The following is a 15,387-nucleotide window of genomic DNA, read 5'->3' as shown; positions in this document are numbered from 1 at the left end:
ATATACTGTAGGAAAAACAACATGTTCATAGGTAAATAAATAAAAATGGCATGGAATGTAATGGGTGGGGCTGACTTAGTAAGTGGGGGTGGGGAGGGCATCAAGAAAGGCCTGGTAGGTAAGAGAAGGCCCACGAACTATGCTTTAAAGTAAGCTAGGGATTCAGAGGTAGAGGTGAGGAGAGAGTGCATTCCAGGCATGAGGTGCAGTCTAGGCAAAAGCAAGGAGGTAGGAGATAGCTTCTCACACACAGAGTGTGAGGAATAGCAAAGAGGTAAGCTTGGCTAGAACAATAAACATTTATTAAGCACCTACTATATGCCAGGTATAGGCAACTAGGTAGGGAATTAGATAGAGCTTTGGGCCGGGAGTTAGGAAGACTCACCTTCCTGAGTTCAAATCTGGCCTCAGACATTTATTAGTTGTATGACCCTGGGCAAGTCACTTAACCCTGTTTGCCTCAGTTTCTTCATCAGTAAAATAAGCTGGAGAAGGAAATGGCAAAGCACCCAGTATCTTTGCCAAGAAAACACCCAAAAGTGGTCACGGAGAGTTGGATATGACTGAAATGACTGGACAGTGAACAAAACCAAGATTTGGGGGTTTGGTTTTTCACTTAAAGAGGGGAGGGGAAGAAGGAGGATAAGTGATGCTAAGTGGGTCAGTCTGGAAGCTGGTGGCTTTCACATTCCCCACCTCATTCCCAAACCTTTCAAAGCCTTCTGTACTATGGCCTACCAGTATGTCGGATCCTGACCAACCAATGCCACTTCCCCATTCCCACGGCTTGATCTGGTTCCCTGTTCTGATCCCTTGCATCAGTGGCAGGAGGGCTGGCTTGGAGCCCTGGGTTTCAAAGCCCACTGGGACACTTACTAGGTGACCTTGAGGGAGTCACTGCCTTCTCTGAGTTTCAGTGTCCTCAACATAAGATGGGGACACTGAGTGGTACAATGGATAGAGGATAGGCCTGGGGGTCGGGAAGTTCCTGAGCCACCTCTAACAGACTGCCAGCAGGACCCTGGGTGAGTGACAACCACTGGGTCAGCTCTCTAAGAACATAACTGTCAGAACAAGCACTGATTTATATTGTTAGAACCAGTGCCTCCCTGGGAGTATCAGCGCCCACCAAGGAAAACACAGGACTCCTTAAAAAAAAAACTGGGAATAATATCTGCATGCCTTACCCTAATGGGACTGTGAAGACCACGGGGCCTTGTAAATCCTGAGCCCTATAATCATTATCCCTTATATGGCACTTTAAGGTTTGCTCATCACAACAATCCTGGGAATAAGGGCTATTATTCTCCCCATTTTACAAATGAGGAAACTGAGGCCCAGGAAAGTGAAGTTGACTTGTCCAAAGTCACACAAGTAGGAATTAATCAAAAACTGATTATGCTTCTCAAACAATCAGAGGCAGTATTCAAACTCAGGTCTTCTGACTCCAGAGTGAATGGTCATTCCACTGTACCACAGTGGTAAGTGGCACAGTAGATAGGAGTACTGGTCCTGGAGTGAGGAAGGCCTGAGTTCAAATCTGGCTTCAGATACTTCCTAGCTGTGTGACCTTGGTCAAGTCATTCAATTTCAGGAATTTAGACTAGACAGCTTCTGAGGTTCCTTCCAGTTCCAGGTCTATGATCCTCTGGATAACTACCATTAATATCACAAATCTCTTCAACTAAGCCCCTCTTTATTCATCTGTGGGACCTCTGCATTCATATCAGCACATTGGATCAGAATTCTCCTCCAGACTTAGAGCCTCCTTTTCACTGACTGAAAAGCTTTTCTCCCTTCTGCCTCAGTGTTTCAATCAGTCAGTTGGGGAGGGCTGAGACTAGACTGGAGATCCCATAAGCAAAGTATTTTCCCAGGTGGCCTTGGTTTGACCTCCCAATATTCTGTGACTTGGATCCCTCTCTGGGAAAGCTGCTTCCCTCCCAGTCAACTCTTCAACCTCAGAGCTGCTGACGTGAGGAAGGGTCCTTATCAAGCTCCCATCAGATAGGGGTGGTCCGGTGTCACCCAGGGAAAGTGCCTACTCGGCAGGATGCGATCTGCCCTGAACCTGGCCTCTTAGCCTTTCCCACAGGGATGGGGACTGGGCCCTCCTGCTCCTTATTTGTGGGAAAAGCAACTACAACCTCCCCCTACCATTTTTCTCATGTCCAATAAGGATATCTGGCATCTGTAGGTCTTTCTTCAGAGATCTCTGGATCAATTCTAGACCAAACTCCTTTCAAAGTAGCCTTTCAGAGCTGGAAAGTTTTAGACAAAGAAGGCAGCCATATTCACCCAATAGACCCCAGTGTTGAAAGAATCAGCAGTCTACCTAGCTTTGATACCTAGCTTCCCCCTTCTTGTACCTCTGTGGATGTTGGCAGCTAGGTGTGCAATGGATTGAGCACTGGGTTTGGAGTCAGAAAGACTCATCTTCCCGAGTTCAAATCTGGCCTCTGACACTTCTTAGCTGGGTGACCCTGGGCAAGTCACTTAATCCTATTTGCCTCAGTTTCCTCATTTGTAAAATGAACTAGAGAAGGAAATGGAAAACCACTCCAGGATCTCTGCCAAGAAAACCCCAAATGGGGTCACAAAGAGTTAAACACGACTGAGACACCTGAACAAATAATGATGGAAAAGGAAAGATTTCCCCTGAGATACCATCAGCAAAGTACTTGGAGATGCACAGAATTCCTTCTTCCTCTGGATGATGCTTTCAAGAGGAGTAACAGGTTCAGGTACAAGGTCAAGAGCGGGGAGGAAGTAGGGGAATAAGCTTGTCATTCTTGGCTCAAAACTGGGGAAACTGAGGCAGCGTAAGAGAGTCTGCCTGAAGCAGACAGCAGTCCCAATTCAGAACAAGGTCATATCAGCTTCTCGCTCTTAGTCCAGCACAAATTTCACCCAAATCCCCTTTGGAAGGAGTTATTCTGTCCCCAAATCCACCACATGATTTCAAGTTTGGAGGAAAATGAAGGGATTCTGTAAAACCATACAATATCAGTGCTTAAAGATCAGGTAGTCCAATCTTCTTATTTACAGAAGGGGAAACTGAGACTCAGAGAGGGGACTTGAACCAAGTCCCTCATTAGTCTAACCCCCCCATTTTACAGATGAGGAAACTGAGGCCCAGGGGAGCTAATGACTTGCCCAAAGTCACACAGATGGTGTAAGCATAAGAGGCAGAATTTGAATCCGGCTCTGATGCCAGAGTCAGGAATCACCTCAGTACTAGAACCCAGGGGTCCTGACTTCCAAACCAGTGCTTCTCTTCTTTTCAAAATTCTGCCCAGGAAAAAAGGGGATACTAGGCACCCAGACCAATTTCCAAGCAGCCAAAGACGTAGGTATTTGAGTCGAAAGAAGTGGCTTTGGCACTTTGAGCCAAGGAAGTTGGGGTTTAAGCCAAATATGGCTTCTGAGACCAGCCCCAGAACTGGGGGAGGGAGGAGAACTGCTCCCTTCCCCTTCGTCAAAGGGAGGTCTCCAATACATAGGGCCTTTCTCTGGGACTAAAACTGGATCTATGACAAAGGATATCATTTCCCCACCAGGAAAGCTTGGGTAAAACAGGATTAGGACACAAAGTTTGAGGAGAAACTGATTCCCCAATTCTCTCCACCTGCCTGGGAAAGTCTGGGGATCTCCCCACCCAGTTCTCCCCCATCCTTGTGACTCAGTTTATAGCTTCCTTGTTAAAGTCCTAAATCAAGGCACCCAGAGAAGACACACACACACACACACACACACACACACACACACACACACACACCAGCTCCACCACTCTGGACACCAACACAGAAGGGAACAAGCCAAGCCTGCAAGTGAGTAAGAAGACATATCTGGACACTCCAGTGTAGGGCAGACTCTCCAACATGCCAACATGCTAACCTTTCCATGCCTCAGTTTCCCTAATATGAGAAAGGATTAAAAGATATCACAGCTGTGACATGCTTAATATTGACATTTGGAATTTGCATTTCACTTTGTAAATTTTAAACTGCTTTTTATAGCCAGTATCTCCTTGGAGTCTTGCAACCCTGATATTATTATCCCCATTTCACAGAGAAGGGCTTCAATCTTCCTTTCCAGACTCATTAGACATTACTCTCCCTCCTGCAATCCAGCTCTCTGCTTCTTTAATACAACACTACATTTCCTATTTCTGTGGCTTTACACTGGTCACCCCATGTCCCTGGAATGCTCTCCCTCCTCACCACTTCCTCATAAAGCCTTCTGTTCCCTTAAGGCACAACTTAAGCCCCAGCTTCTTTTTGGGGCCCTTCCCAATCCCTCCGACAGCTGGTGCCCTCCCTCCCAAACTACCTTATAGCTAACTGCTTTAAACTGATTTGTATCTATTCCCTTAATATCCATACTACATACTGATATATAATCTTGGCTTCTCCATTAGAACTCTTTGAGAGAAAAGATCATTTCCTTCTTTGTCCTTGTATGTTGTTGTCCAGTCATGTCCAACTCTTCATGACCCCATTTGGGGCTTTCTTGGTGGAGATACTGAAATAATTTACCATTTCCTTCTCTAGCTCATCTTACAGATGAGGAAACTGAGGCAAACAGGGTTTAGTGACTTGCCCAGGGTCATACAACTAGTGAGTGTCAGAGGATACATTTGAACTCAGGGAGATGAGTCTTCCTGACTCCAAACCCAGCACTCTATCCATTTTGCCACACAGTTGCCTTTTCCTGGTATCCCCAGCGTTTAATAAATGCTTGCTGATTGAGGCAGCTTACCCAAGGCTAGAGTTGAGATATAAACTTAGGTCTCTCTTGATTCTAAGTGCAGTGTTTATTCCATTACACAGGGAACCTAGGTTTCTCTTGCCTGCAAGCATATTGTTCTTGCTTCTCCAAAATGGAGGTATGTCCATGCCCCCAAACCACTGGGGAAATACCCCCAGTGACTTCGGGAGGGATTCTCAGCCTGCCTGGTAATATCTCCAAGCTCCTCCATGGGGGTATCCAACCTCAGATGCTGAATCACAAGCAGAGTCCCTTCCCTGATAAAGGCAAGCCCTATGGGGAAGGGGGTGGAGACCATGTTCCATATTTGTGCTGATCCAGTATCTCTGAAAAGGGGCTCTAGAACCAAGGGTCTTGTGCCCTGATCAGACCAACATCAAGAATGGGCCAATCACTGACCCATCTCCTTCCTCCCACAACCTCTGAAGCCAAGGTGAACAGATATACCCTGGAGTCCTAAGGCCTAGGCTAAGAAAGGAACAGGATGAAGGGCTACCTGTTCCTTCTTCCCAAAACAGGCTTAACCTGGCTGGGAACCCTGGGAGAATGTGAGATGTGCCTACGGCTGAGGACAGAACCCCCTCCCCTCACAGTATAGACTTGACCAAGCAGCACAGGGTGGGGACTAGGGATGAAAATTTACTGAACCCAGAGCCCTCGGAGGAGAATGGGGGTAAGATGCCCTGTCAAGGGAAGCTCACCCCAAGATCCTAAAACACAGAAGAGAATGCCCACATGCCCTCAACGGCTCATCTCTCCTTCCAGAGCCTTCCCCCATCTGCCAATGCCCCAGGCAGGTTGAAAATGAACAGCTCTCAAAGGGGATCTCTTCTGCACCACTATTCTACCCCTCTCCCCTCCAAACCCTGTGGGAAAGCTTCAGCTCGAACTCCACAACTCCCTCCCCCAGGACTGTCTGGGGAGAGATGCCCTAATTTTCAGACAGCCTAGAATGAGAAGCCATATGCCTGAACCGGCTGGGAGGAGGGGTGGGGAGACAATGGGTCTCTGAGGAGGTCAAAGCTGGCACTACCCGTTCCCCCAAACTTCTGGGAGTCGACAGGCTCCGCAGGGGCAAGGGTGGGGCTATGGGTTGGGACAGGTTGCTTTTCTCTAGGGTTTCCCACCTGGATTGAGGGCGGAAAGCCACGAGGCATCTCCAGTGCCCCGCACGGTGCCAGACACAATAGTAGGCGCTTATGAAATGCTTGACTGACTTCATTACCCCCCCAAAAAAAACCGGGAGGAACAGAAAGAAATGGGGTGACTGGGGAGAAGGGAGACTCACACGTCTTTGGCTGGCAGGTCCCGTCCCTCCACCACGCGAAAATTCAGAGAGATGTTCCGAGCCATAGTCTAACTTTGCGCTGGGGGTGCGGCCGGAGGCCGGAGCGCAGAGGCAGGGGCTAGTTGTGCCAGGGCTGCCGCCGTCGCGGCTGCTACATGTCCAGAGCGCTGCGCCCTAGTCTGCGGGGGCGAGGAGGAGGGGGAGCAGATCGCTACGGAGCTGGGATGGAGAGCAGGGGTGTGCGGGGGGGGCTCCAGCAGGGGTGGGGGAGGGGGGGGGGGGGGGTCCGGGGGGGGGGGGGGGGGGAACCAACGGCTGCCTCGGCTCTACAGGTGGCTCTGAAGGGTGGCAGCGAGCAAAGGCAGAGGCATCGGCAGCCAGTGCCGCGCTGCCCGAGCACCTCCCTCGGCCCGCCCCCCGCGCCCCACCCGGACCAGCTGGAGCACAGAACGGGCGGGCGTGGTACCGGGTTGGAGAGGGGAGGGCGGAGGAGGGGGCGGGCTCAGGAGAGCTCTCCTCCCTCCCCCCTCCCCACACCGTAATCCCACCTCCCCACGCACGCCCTCTGCCGACTGCCCCGAGATCTGCCCCGCGCCCCCCTCTTAGGGTCGATCCCTAGAGCTTCTCCCCATCCTGGGGAGCCAATCTAGCCTGGCAAAGAGGGACGCAACTCTGGGCCGAGATGGGGAAGGCTACCCTGGGCATTAAGGGTGCCGCGCCGCTTTGGGATGTGGGAGAACCCTTAGCTCTGGCTGGAGACTGGGATTCTCCTTCTGCATCCAGAATGGGGAGGGGGCTGCAAGGCTCAGTTCTGGACCTTGAGGGGAGGGGAAGGTGGGAGTGGAAGGGAGTGGACTGGTCTAGGACAGGGGTATAATGGGGGTGGTGAGGGCTGTTTAGCTCTGGTCGGAGATTGGAGAGTGGGGAGAAAGCAACAGTCGTGTGGAATGGGAAAAGATATCTCCCTTTTTCCAGCTCGGGTTTGGAACTGGGAATGAGGCGCCAGTCTGAGATGGGGGAAGGGGTTTGGCCCTAACTGGAGATTTGGGTACAGCTGTGGTCAATCTATCCAGGATGGGGGGAGGGCCGGGGATCAATTCTGACCCAAGGGAAAGGGTGGGGGCGGGAGGAGAGCTGATCTGGTATAGAGGTGCAATGAGGATGGTGAGAAAGGTTGAAGTCTGGGAGGGAACTCGAGCAGTTGTGGTCAGAATGGGTAAGGGTGGGACGGAGGTTTAGCTCTAGTCCGAGACTGAGGGGTGCGGGTTGGGGGACAATGCGGCTGTGGTTGGGAATGAGGGTCCAGCTCTGCTCTGGGACTGACATAGAATGATGTAGGGAGCAGCTCTGACCGAGGATTATACGGGGTTCTGCTGGGACCCAGGACTGGGGGAGAGGCAGTTCTGCTCCAGGACCGGCAGGGAGGCTCAGCTGTCGTCTGGACTAGCCGTGTTCACTTCTGGCCCCGGGTTTGAGGCTCGCCCTATTCAGGTTCAAGGTTAGCAGGAGGCTGCCTTTGCTCTGACCCGGGATTGAGGGAGAGACTAGCCCGGGACTAGCCAGATGGCTCTGTTCGGGTTTAGGGGATAAAGCCTGAGCCAGGAAAAGACCCGAAGTTTGTTTGCCCTGGCTCCTGGGGACAAGAATGCATGCATGGAAATTAAGGACTGGTATAGAATGAAGGCATATGTATTGTTTGTTTGTTTTTCTAAGTCTCCTCCTCTGCCACCGGTTCCATTTAATCCCTCTCCTCACCCGCAGTCTCCCTCTGTGCCAGGAGCCTCTCCACTCACCCCCTCGAGGCTGACCAACCAACTGAGCTCTTGGGTAAAGTTCTCGGGTTGGCCAGAGTGGGCACTGTGGAGTCACCGCTCCCCCGGGCATGAAAGGGGCCTCAAGGGCCGGCTTCCAGATGTCTAAGCAAGCTTAGGAGGCTCGTAGGAGGGAGGGGCCCGGGATCCAACGAAACAAGGAGCCTCTTGCTCCCCACCCAGTTCCCCAACCTCTCTCCCATCCTCCAATGGTTCCTAATTTAACCCAAATGTATGCCAGATGATGCAGTCTTCTCACACTCCCTGGCAGAAACTGGAAGGAAGGGGGCATCAAAGGGGGGAGAGGGATTGAGCAAGAGGCTTCTTGAGGCCACCACAAACAAGGGGAATTCCTGAGCTTCCCCCCAAAACAAAGAACTGCAAAATCTCCTTAAGGGCCCTTAAAATTCGGGAATGGCCAAGCTCCCTGCCCGGCCCCAAGTATCTTCAAATTTGTAGGGATTGGGGTAGGGGGATGATCTAAATAACCTTCCACTCTCTGAAACTCCTAGGATTGTTCCCCAACAGGGTCAGGCTCCTCTATGGAGGGACAAAGGAGATTTTCCATCTCAAACTCCCCCATTCTGTGGGGGTCTGAACAGAGCACTCACTGGCACTGGCCTGGATGTCTGAGAGCCCTGAGCCCTATTTCCAGCACCAGTTCTCACCTATAATTCCTACCCCCATTCCACCTTGGACTCCTGTTTTCCCTAGCTAGGAAATGGAACTGAGACAGGTTTCCCTAAACAGAAACGAGAATGGAGAAATAACTAAGAAAAAAAACCAATCAATCGTTCCCTCAGGGGGAGAGGGAAGGGGAGGGAAGGGGCACAAGGTGGTGGCAGATGGACCCAGCCTGAAGGAGTCAGGACTTGTTCTCCTTGGATTCCCCTGCAGTGGCCCCCCTCCCCCTCATCACACCCCCACAGTCACACACATCAGATGGCTCGAGTCTGCCAGCTCACGGAGAAGGATAGCAACAGGACTCTGAAAAGAAAGGCCCTGGAGGCTGCAGAGACAGAAGAGGTGCCCCCTTCATCCACCCAGGCCCATATTCTGAAGATACTCCTGCCCCCATCTCTCCATAGGGAATGAGCCCACAGATTGATGCCCACCCAATGCAGCCCGAGACTTCTAGAGCTGAGCACCTAACTATGAAGACAAAACCCCAAACAAGTATGGATTCCAGAGAAAGTCTGACACATGTTTTCAAAAGTTCTCCCAACCTTCCCCCTACTCCCAGTATTTTTTATTCACTCCTCTAATGTCAAAGACCAGGGAAGTATCTTAGCAAACAGTAGGGATCACAGAGCTGGAAAGGATCTCAGAGGCCATTTAGTGGTATAGTAGATAGAGCCAGGCCTGGAGTCAGGAAGATGAGTCTTTCTGAGCTCAAATATGGCCTCAGACGCTTACTAGCTGTGTGACCTTGGACAAGTCACTTAATCCTGTTTGCCTCAGTTTCCTCATCTGTAAAATGAGCTGGAGAAGGATATAGCAAACCACTCCAGTATCTCTGCCATGAAAAAGTTCAAATGGGGTCACAGAGTAGAGTATGACTGACAAATGACTGAGCAACAGCAAAGTCTACAGAGTCATGACCTGAAGTCAATAGATAGTCAAGAGATATAAACTGGTCTCAGAGGAAGAAATTCAAGCTATCAACAACCATGTGAAAAAATGTCCCAAATCACTAATAATAAGAGAAATTCAAACTAAAACAACTCTTAGTTTCCACCTCACATATATCAGACTGGCAAATATAACAAAAGAGGAAAATAACATTTGTCTAAGGGAGAATAGGCAAGCTAATGCACTATTGATGGAGCTGTGAAGTGGTCTAACCATCCTGGACAGTGATTTGGAACTATATCCCCCCAAAAAATTAAAGTACATACACTTTGACATGAAAACACCACCATCAGACATATGTACAACATACTCTGGGGCTATTCTCATAACCCCAACTTCATGGGCAGGGCAAGTCCTCAGAGTAAGACTACATCTTGTCCTCTCAGAGTCTAAGGGTGCCCTGAGGGTTTGAGGACTGTCTTTCTAATGCTATAACTTGCAAGCCCCCATCGGTGTGTCTCCACTCCATGATTATCAGTTTATATAAATTAATGGGACAAAACATCATCCCAAAGGTCTGTAACATATTCTCCCACAAGTACATTCAGAACCCCGAGGGAAAGTGGGTTTAGAGAGTGCATGTGTTAAAAGGGTAACACAGAGAGATCCCTGGTTGCTGGAAGTCCTTTTCTCTCTTTCTTGGGGTACTGAGGAGATTCTGCTTGAGCATGCTGTAGCTTTTCTGTTGGGCTCCTTGTGTAAGCCTTGAATCTTGACTTTCCTCATCCCATTTAACCTATTCTTAGCTCTTGATGTAGATGCTACCAACAGTTGCTTCTGTCTCTGGGATGCTGCTAGGATGATGATTCTTTTGAGTCTTTTGTGGAAAAGTTTCCTTACGTATGATCTATAAAGCACACATTCCCTTTTTGGGAAGACCCTAGACATGTGCTGTATCCAAGCTTGACATGACTTTTCTCAGAGCTTCAGGATGGAGCTTTTGGAGCCAAAGTGTATAATTAGAAAAGAGCTTGACCTTTTAGAAGTCAGACTTCCCCAGGACTAAAACCAGTCTGGATCTAGAGTTAGGGACCCTTTAGTGAGAGAGGGCCAGCACCCGAGCCCCTATGAAGTCAGCAGCATCTGCTGTTACACTATTGTTCTAGGGAAGGTGGAGAGAGGAGGAACAAAATATAATAAAATTTATAGCTTTAAAAAGGATTAAACAGCTGGACCCAAAGGGTAGTCCTCAATGCCATCATTCTCAAAAAATTTTTAGTCATAGTACAATATTTATTATCCTTTGCTGTAAGGAATCTAGGAATATTGCAAAAGAATCCAGAGACCCACACATTCCCATGCCATTGATAGCATAAATTCCATACAATTTGTGGCACAAACTTAACAGCACACTAATGCACCTTGGCATAAATTTTAAGAACCACTGAGTTAATACTTCGATGTTGACTTGACAGGAGGTCTCCAATGGAGTGCCCCAGGGGCTAGTGTTTGACCGTGGTGCTGTCTAACATCAAACAAAGGCAGGATGGGCACTTGTCAGGTATGTTAGGGTGAGGATTCCTTTTGCATATGGGCTGGACCAGATGGCTGCTGAAGTCCCTCCCATCTTAAAGATTCAGTGATTCTCTGAAGGCTGAGTTGTATGACTTGGTCTAAGTAAGCCTTGGAGGTGAGTCTCCACTCTGATCTTCTAAGACAAGGGCAATAGAATTAAACCCAATGATTTTAAGTCTACCCACTAGACTCTCTGATGTCAACTCCTCTGCTGTAGCTAACTATTTGTATCTCCAAGGCAAGCACTCCAAATGTGCTCAGGGTAAAGTGGGGTGTAAGAAGAGACTTCTGACAGCAGGACACAGGGATGTGTGGGTTAAGAGAACTCCAAGACATCCTGTTGGAAGAGGATGGAGTTGTGGGAATGCTGCCAGCCTGCCAGTGGGAATGTCATCACCAGGCCACTTCTAGGTTGGGGAGGAATTCACCTTAGATATGGCCATGGTGGGGAAAGACTCCACCATCTGGTAGCTTCCTATTTTAATTAACTATTCGTGCTTTGTTGTTAAAACGTCTCAGTCATGTCCGATTCTTCACGACCCCATTGAGAGTTCTCTTGGCAAAGATACTGGAGTGGTTTGCCATTTCCTTCTCCAACTATTCGTGTTAACCATGTCCTGAATTCAGTTTCAATCTGCTATAGGAACCACAAGTTCTGTTAGCACCTTCAAAGTCTCAGCTCTCTGGCACAATGCTGTGACTACCCCCACCCTAGTGATGGTTCTGTCTCTGATCCCTATAAACTCCAGCTTCATTGTTCTTTGCCCTTAAGCACAAGATATCTTGTATCAAGAGGTTCATATAATCACAGAGGGAGAGGGTTTCAGAGATAATCGGGAACTTAGAGGCCAGTCTCGAAGAACAGAACAAGATCGCGCCCTGGTCTAGAGAGTTGGCATCAAATTTAAGACTAGAATCTAGGAATTCTGATTCCCACTGCTGGACTCTTTCCAGTACTTCATGGTACTTCTAGCCAAGACACAGGATCATGGGCTTAGTGCCAAAAGAGACATGGAGGTCACCTAGACCATCCCCCTCATTTTACATATAAGGAAACTGAGGCAAAGAGAAGGAAGTGTGACTTGCCCAAGGTCATACAGCTAGTAAGGAATCTAGATTTAAACCCAGGTCCTCTGAGACTTCAGATCCATTAAACTCGTACATAAGTTCCTCCAGGGCAAAGACTAGACCAAGGCTTCTCTGTGTCAGGTTTTCCTCTCTTTCTCCAGAACCAAGCACAGTGCCCTGCATAGAGCAGGAACTTCCTAAATGTTTCTTGAATTAAATTGCCCTGTAATTCTCAGACAGACAATAAACAATGGCCAATAAGCATTTATTAGTATGACCAGCACTGCGCTTTTTAAAGTTTGTAAAACACTTTCCCTGGATTATCTGTAAAATCAGGATAAAAAGAACACCTCCCTCCTGGAGAATCAACTAAAATAATATTTACAAAGTGCTTGGCGTTGTGCCTCACACCCAGTAAATGCTATCTAAATACCTATTTCATTCCCTTCCTCCCTTCTGCTTGCCTCAATTTCCTCCTCTGTAAAATGGCCACAATAAGTACCTCTACCTCTCTAGTCCAGAGACGTCTCTCATCTCTAGGGATGCTGTCCTCCATGCCTGAAAAGCATTCCTTCTCTGCTCTCTAGCTTCCTTTAAGTCCCAACTAAAATCCTACCTCCTGCAGGAAGCTCTCTTCAACCCCTCTTAATTCCAGTGCCTTCCCTCTGCTAATTATTTCCTATTTATCCTGGCTATGGCTTGCTTTGTTTCCAGGCATCTCCCCCGTTTGATTGTAAGCTCCTTGAGGACAGGGACGATCTTTTGCCTCTTTCTATATCCTCAGCATTTAGCGCAGTCCTGGGCACATAGTTGGAACTTAATTAAAAAGTATTGAATTGAGGATCAAATGATTTAATGTTTGTAAAGCCCTTAGCACTTAAGTGCTTAAGCTTAAGTACTTGGCACTTAAGTACCTGGCACATAGTAGGTGCCCCTTACTATGCTTGTTTCCTTTCCCTTTCCTTTATCTCATGTCAGGCTCACCAGTACCTTGTCAGATAACACAGAAAGCTGGAGAGACCTCAACATTCCTTTAGCCCAGAAGCTCTTTACCTGATGTCTACATATTTCTTTAAAACATTTTGCTAACTATATTTCAATATAATGGTTTCCTTGGCAATTTTATGCCTTTTAATTTATTCATTGAATGAATCAATTAATTTTATTCATTTAAAAAGATTCTTCTGAGAAGGCCACAACAGGATCAAGAAGGAAGAATCCTTTCTATGATCCCCCTCCCCAACCAGTGGTTTTGCAGCCTCTGTTTAAAGACCTCCAGAGAAAAGACCCTCTAGCTTCAGGGGCTGCTCCAATTCCACCTTAAATTTTCTATGCATCAGGCCTAAACTAACCACCTTTAAATGGTCACAAATGGCTCCTAACTCAGCCCTCGGGGTCCAAAACACATTGAATATCTTACCTCTTCTGCCCAAGAGCCCTTCAAGTACCTGAAGGCTCCCTCCCTGTCACTGTCTTCTCTTTTCCGATCTAAACATTCTCAGTTCTTTCCAGCAGTCAATTCGGCAATGAGTATTTATTTATCGTCTTCTAGAGGTGCTAGGTTCTATGCAATCTACCTAGCCATGGCATAATCCCAGTGGATGGAGCACTGGAGTCAGACAGAGCTGAGCTCAAATTCAGCCTCAAACACTCCCTAGCTGTGTGACCTTGAGCAAGTCACTTGGCCTCTGCTTGCCTCTGTTTCCTCAACTGTAAAATAGGGGTCATAATAGCACCTACCTCTCAGGGTTATTTTATTGTGAGAATCAAATGAGATATTTGCAAAAACCCTTAGCACAGGGGCAGCCAGGTAGCACAGCGAGTAAGAGCGCCAGCCCCAGAGTCAGGATGACCTGGGATCAAATGCGGGCTCAGACACTTAGCACCCACCCAGAAACACCTGGCCGTGTAACCTTGAGCAAGTTACTTAACCCCAATTGCTTTAAAAAAAAAAATCCTTAGCACAGTTTCTGGCACATAGTAGGTGCTACAGAAACGTTTGTCCTCCCCACCCCTTTACCATGTTGATTGTCCATGTCTGGATGCTTTCAGGCTTATCAATGACCTTCCTAAAGTGTAGTCCCCAGAGGTGAAGCCAGTACTCCAAATGTGGTATGTCTAGTGCAGAGGAAGGTGGATCTGTCACCCTCCTGGTCCTACATGATTCAACAAAGACAGCTTTGGGGCCTGTCATATCACACTACTGATTCGAATTGTGTTCACAGCCCATTAAAACCTCCAGATAAAAAAAAAAAAGGGCACTAAATTCTTGGACAAGCATCCATCTTCCCATTCTATGCCTCACTTGATCTACATAGTCAGAGGATAGTTGAATGAAGTTCTCTCTGGGGTCACATCTGAAGTGCATACCTTGGTCCACTTTCCCAATTCCCCGCTGCCACTTGCAGGTTGGGTCCCCAGAACTTGGCTACTTCTCTCCTCAGCATCCTCGGGGAACCCCCGAAGGGCTGGAAGGTTATCTAGAACTATTATCGACAAGCTCCCATCTTATGTGTCCCCCCCTCATCATCAATTAATCAATTAACTTTGATTAGCTTTTACAAATACAGCAGACTCACTAGGAATCTCACCCACCCAACCAGGGTCTTAGTAAACTCCATACTTGACCTGAAAGAAGGCTTGAGTGGAAGAATTCTTTCAAGGCAGACCCCACCCACATCCTGTACCTTGCATTTAGGGGTTTCCAGCACCCCTAGACCACAACACTTCCAGCTCTAAATCTATGGTCCAATGTGGTTTTTATTCCTTTACTCCCTTCAGAACAGTTGCTTGTCCCTGATAACCTGGAGTGTAGAGATATTGCTGGAATCCCATTACCTTCTCTTCTACAGGAAACCAAGTTCAACTTGGGACCCAGAGAGCAGTCACTCTTCTGTGAAGGAAATACAAGTATCACAATGTTGTCACCAAGAAAAATTCTCCCTGCTCTCCATACTGATAGGCATTTTCTGTCTCATTTTTCAAGTACCTAAATACCTCCTCAAAGCTTTTTTAACTTTTCACAAATCTAAGACCACTTTCCTCTCCTTTCTCCCAGCAATCACCTCAGTGATTCCATTTGTTTTGCTAATTTTTTCTTTCTTATCTTGCTAGGCGATCTTCCTCAATCCAGGCTCCTTATCCCACAGCAATGCATAGAATTGTCCAGTATTTATACTCTATGGGATGGGAAAGTCTAGGAGCATGGACTAGGGCAAGGGGTTGAACATGGGAAAGAGGGTAAAACAGGGAAGGGAAGAAAAGGGAAGGGAGAGTGAAGGAAGAGAAGGCCGGGAAAGGTAA

General features: G+C 47.9%; 1 protein-coding gene across 1 annotated transcript in view; it reads right to left on the bottom strand.

Annotated features, from left to right (window-relative positions):
* The window catches only part of RASAL1 (RAS protein activator like 1), a 46,102-nt gene extending 39,773 nt beyond the window's left edge, over window positions 1–6,329 (bottom strand). Inside the window, exon 1 of the mRNA XM_069081401.1 lies at window positions 6,059–6,329. Within this exon, the coding sequence (XP_068937502.1) occupies window positions 6,059–6,123 (65 nt within the window). The 5' untranslated portion in view covers window positions 6,124–6,329. The remainder of the gene's footprint in view (window positions 1–6,058) is intronic.
* Window positions 6,330–15,387: the final 9,058 nt, after the last annotated feature.

Source organism: Petaurus breviceps, unplaced genomic scaffold, assembly GCF_028583685.1.
Source record: "Petaurus breviceps papuanus isolate PSGF00001 unplaced genomic scaffold, PetGlider_PUasm1.0 99, whole genome shotgun sequence".
Taxonomy (NCBI): Eukaryota; Metazoa; Chordata; class Mammalia; order Diprotodontia; family Petauridae; genus Petaurus; species Petaurus breviceps.
This window is presented reverse-complemented; position numbering and strand designations above follow the sequence as displayed.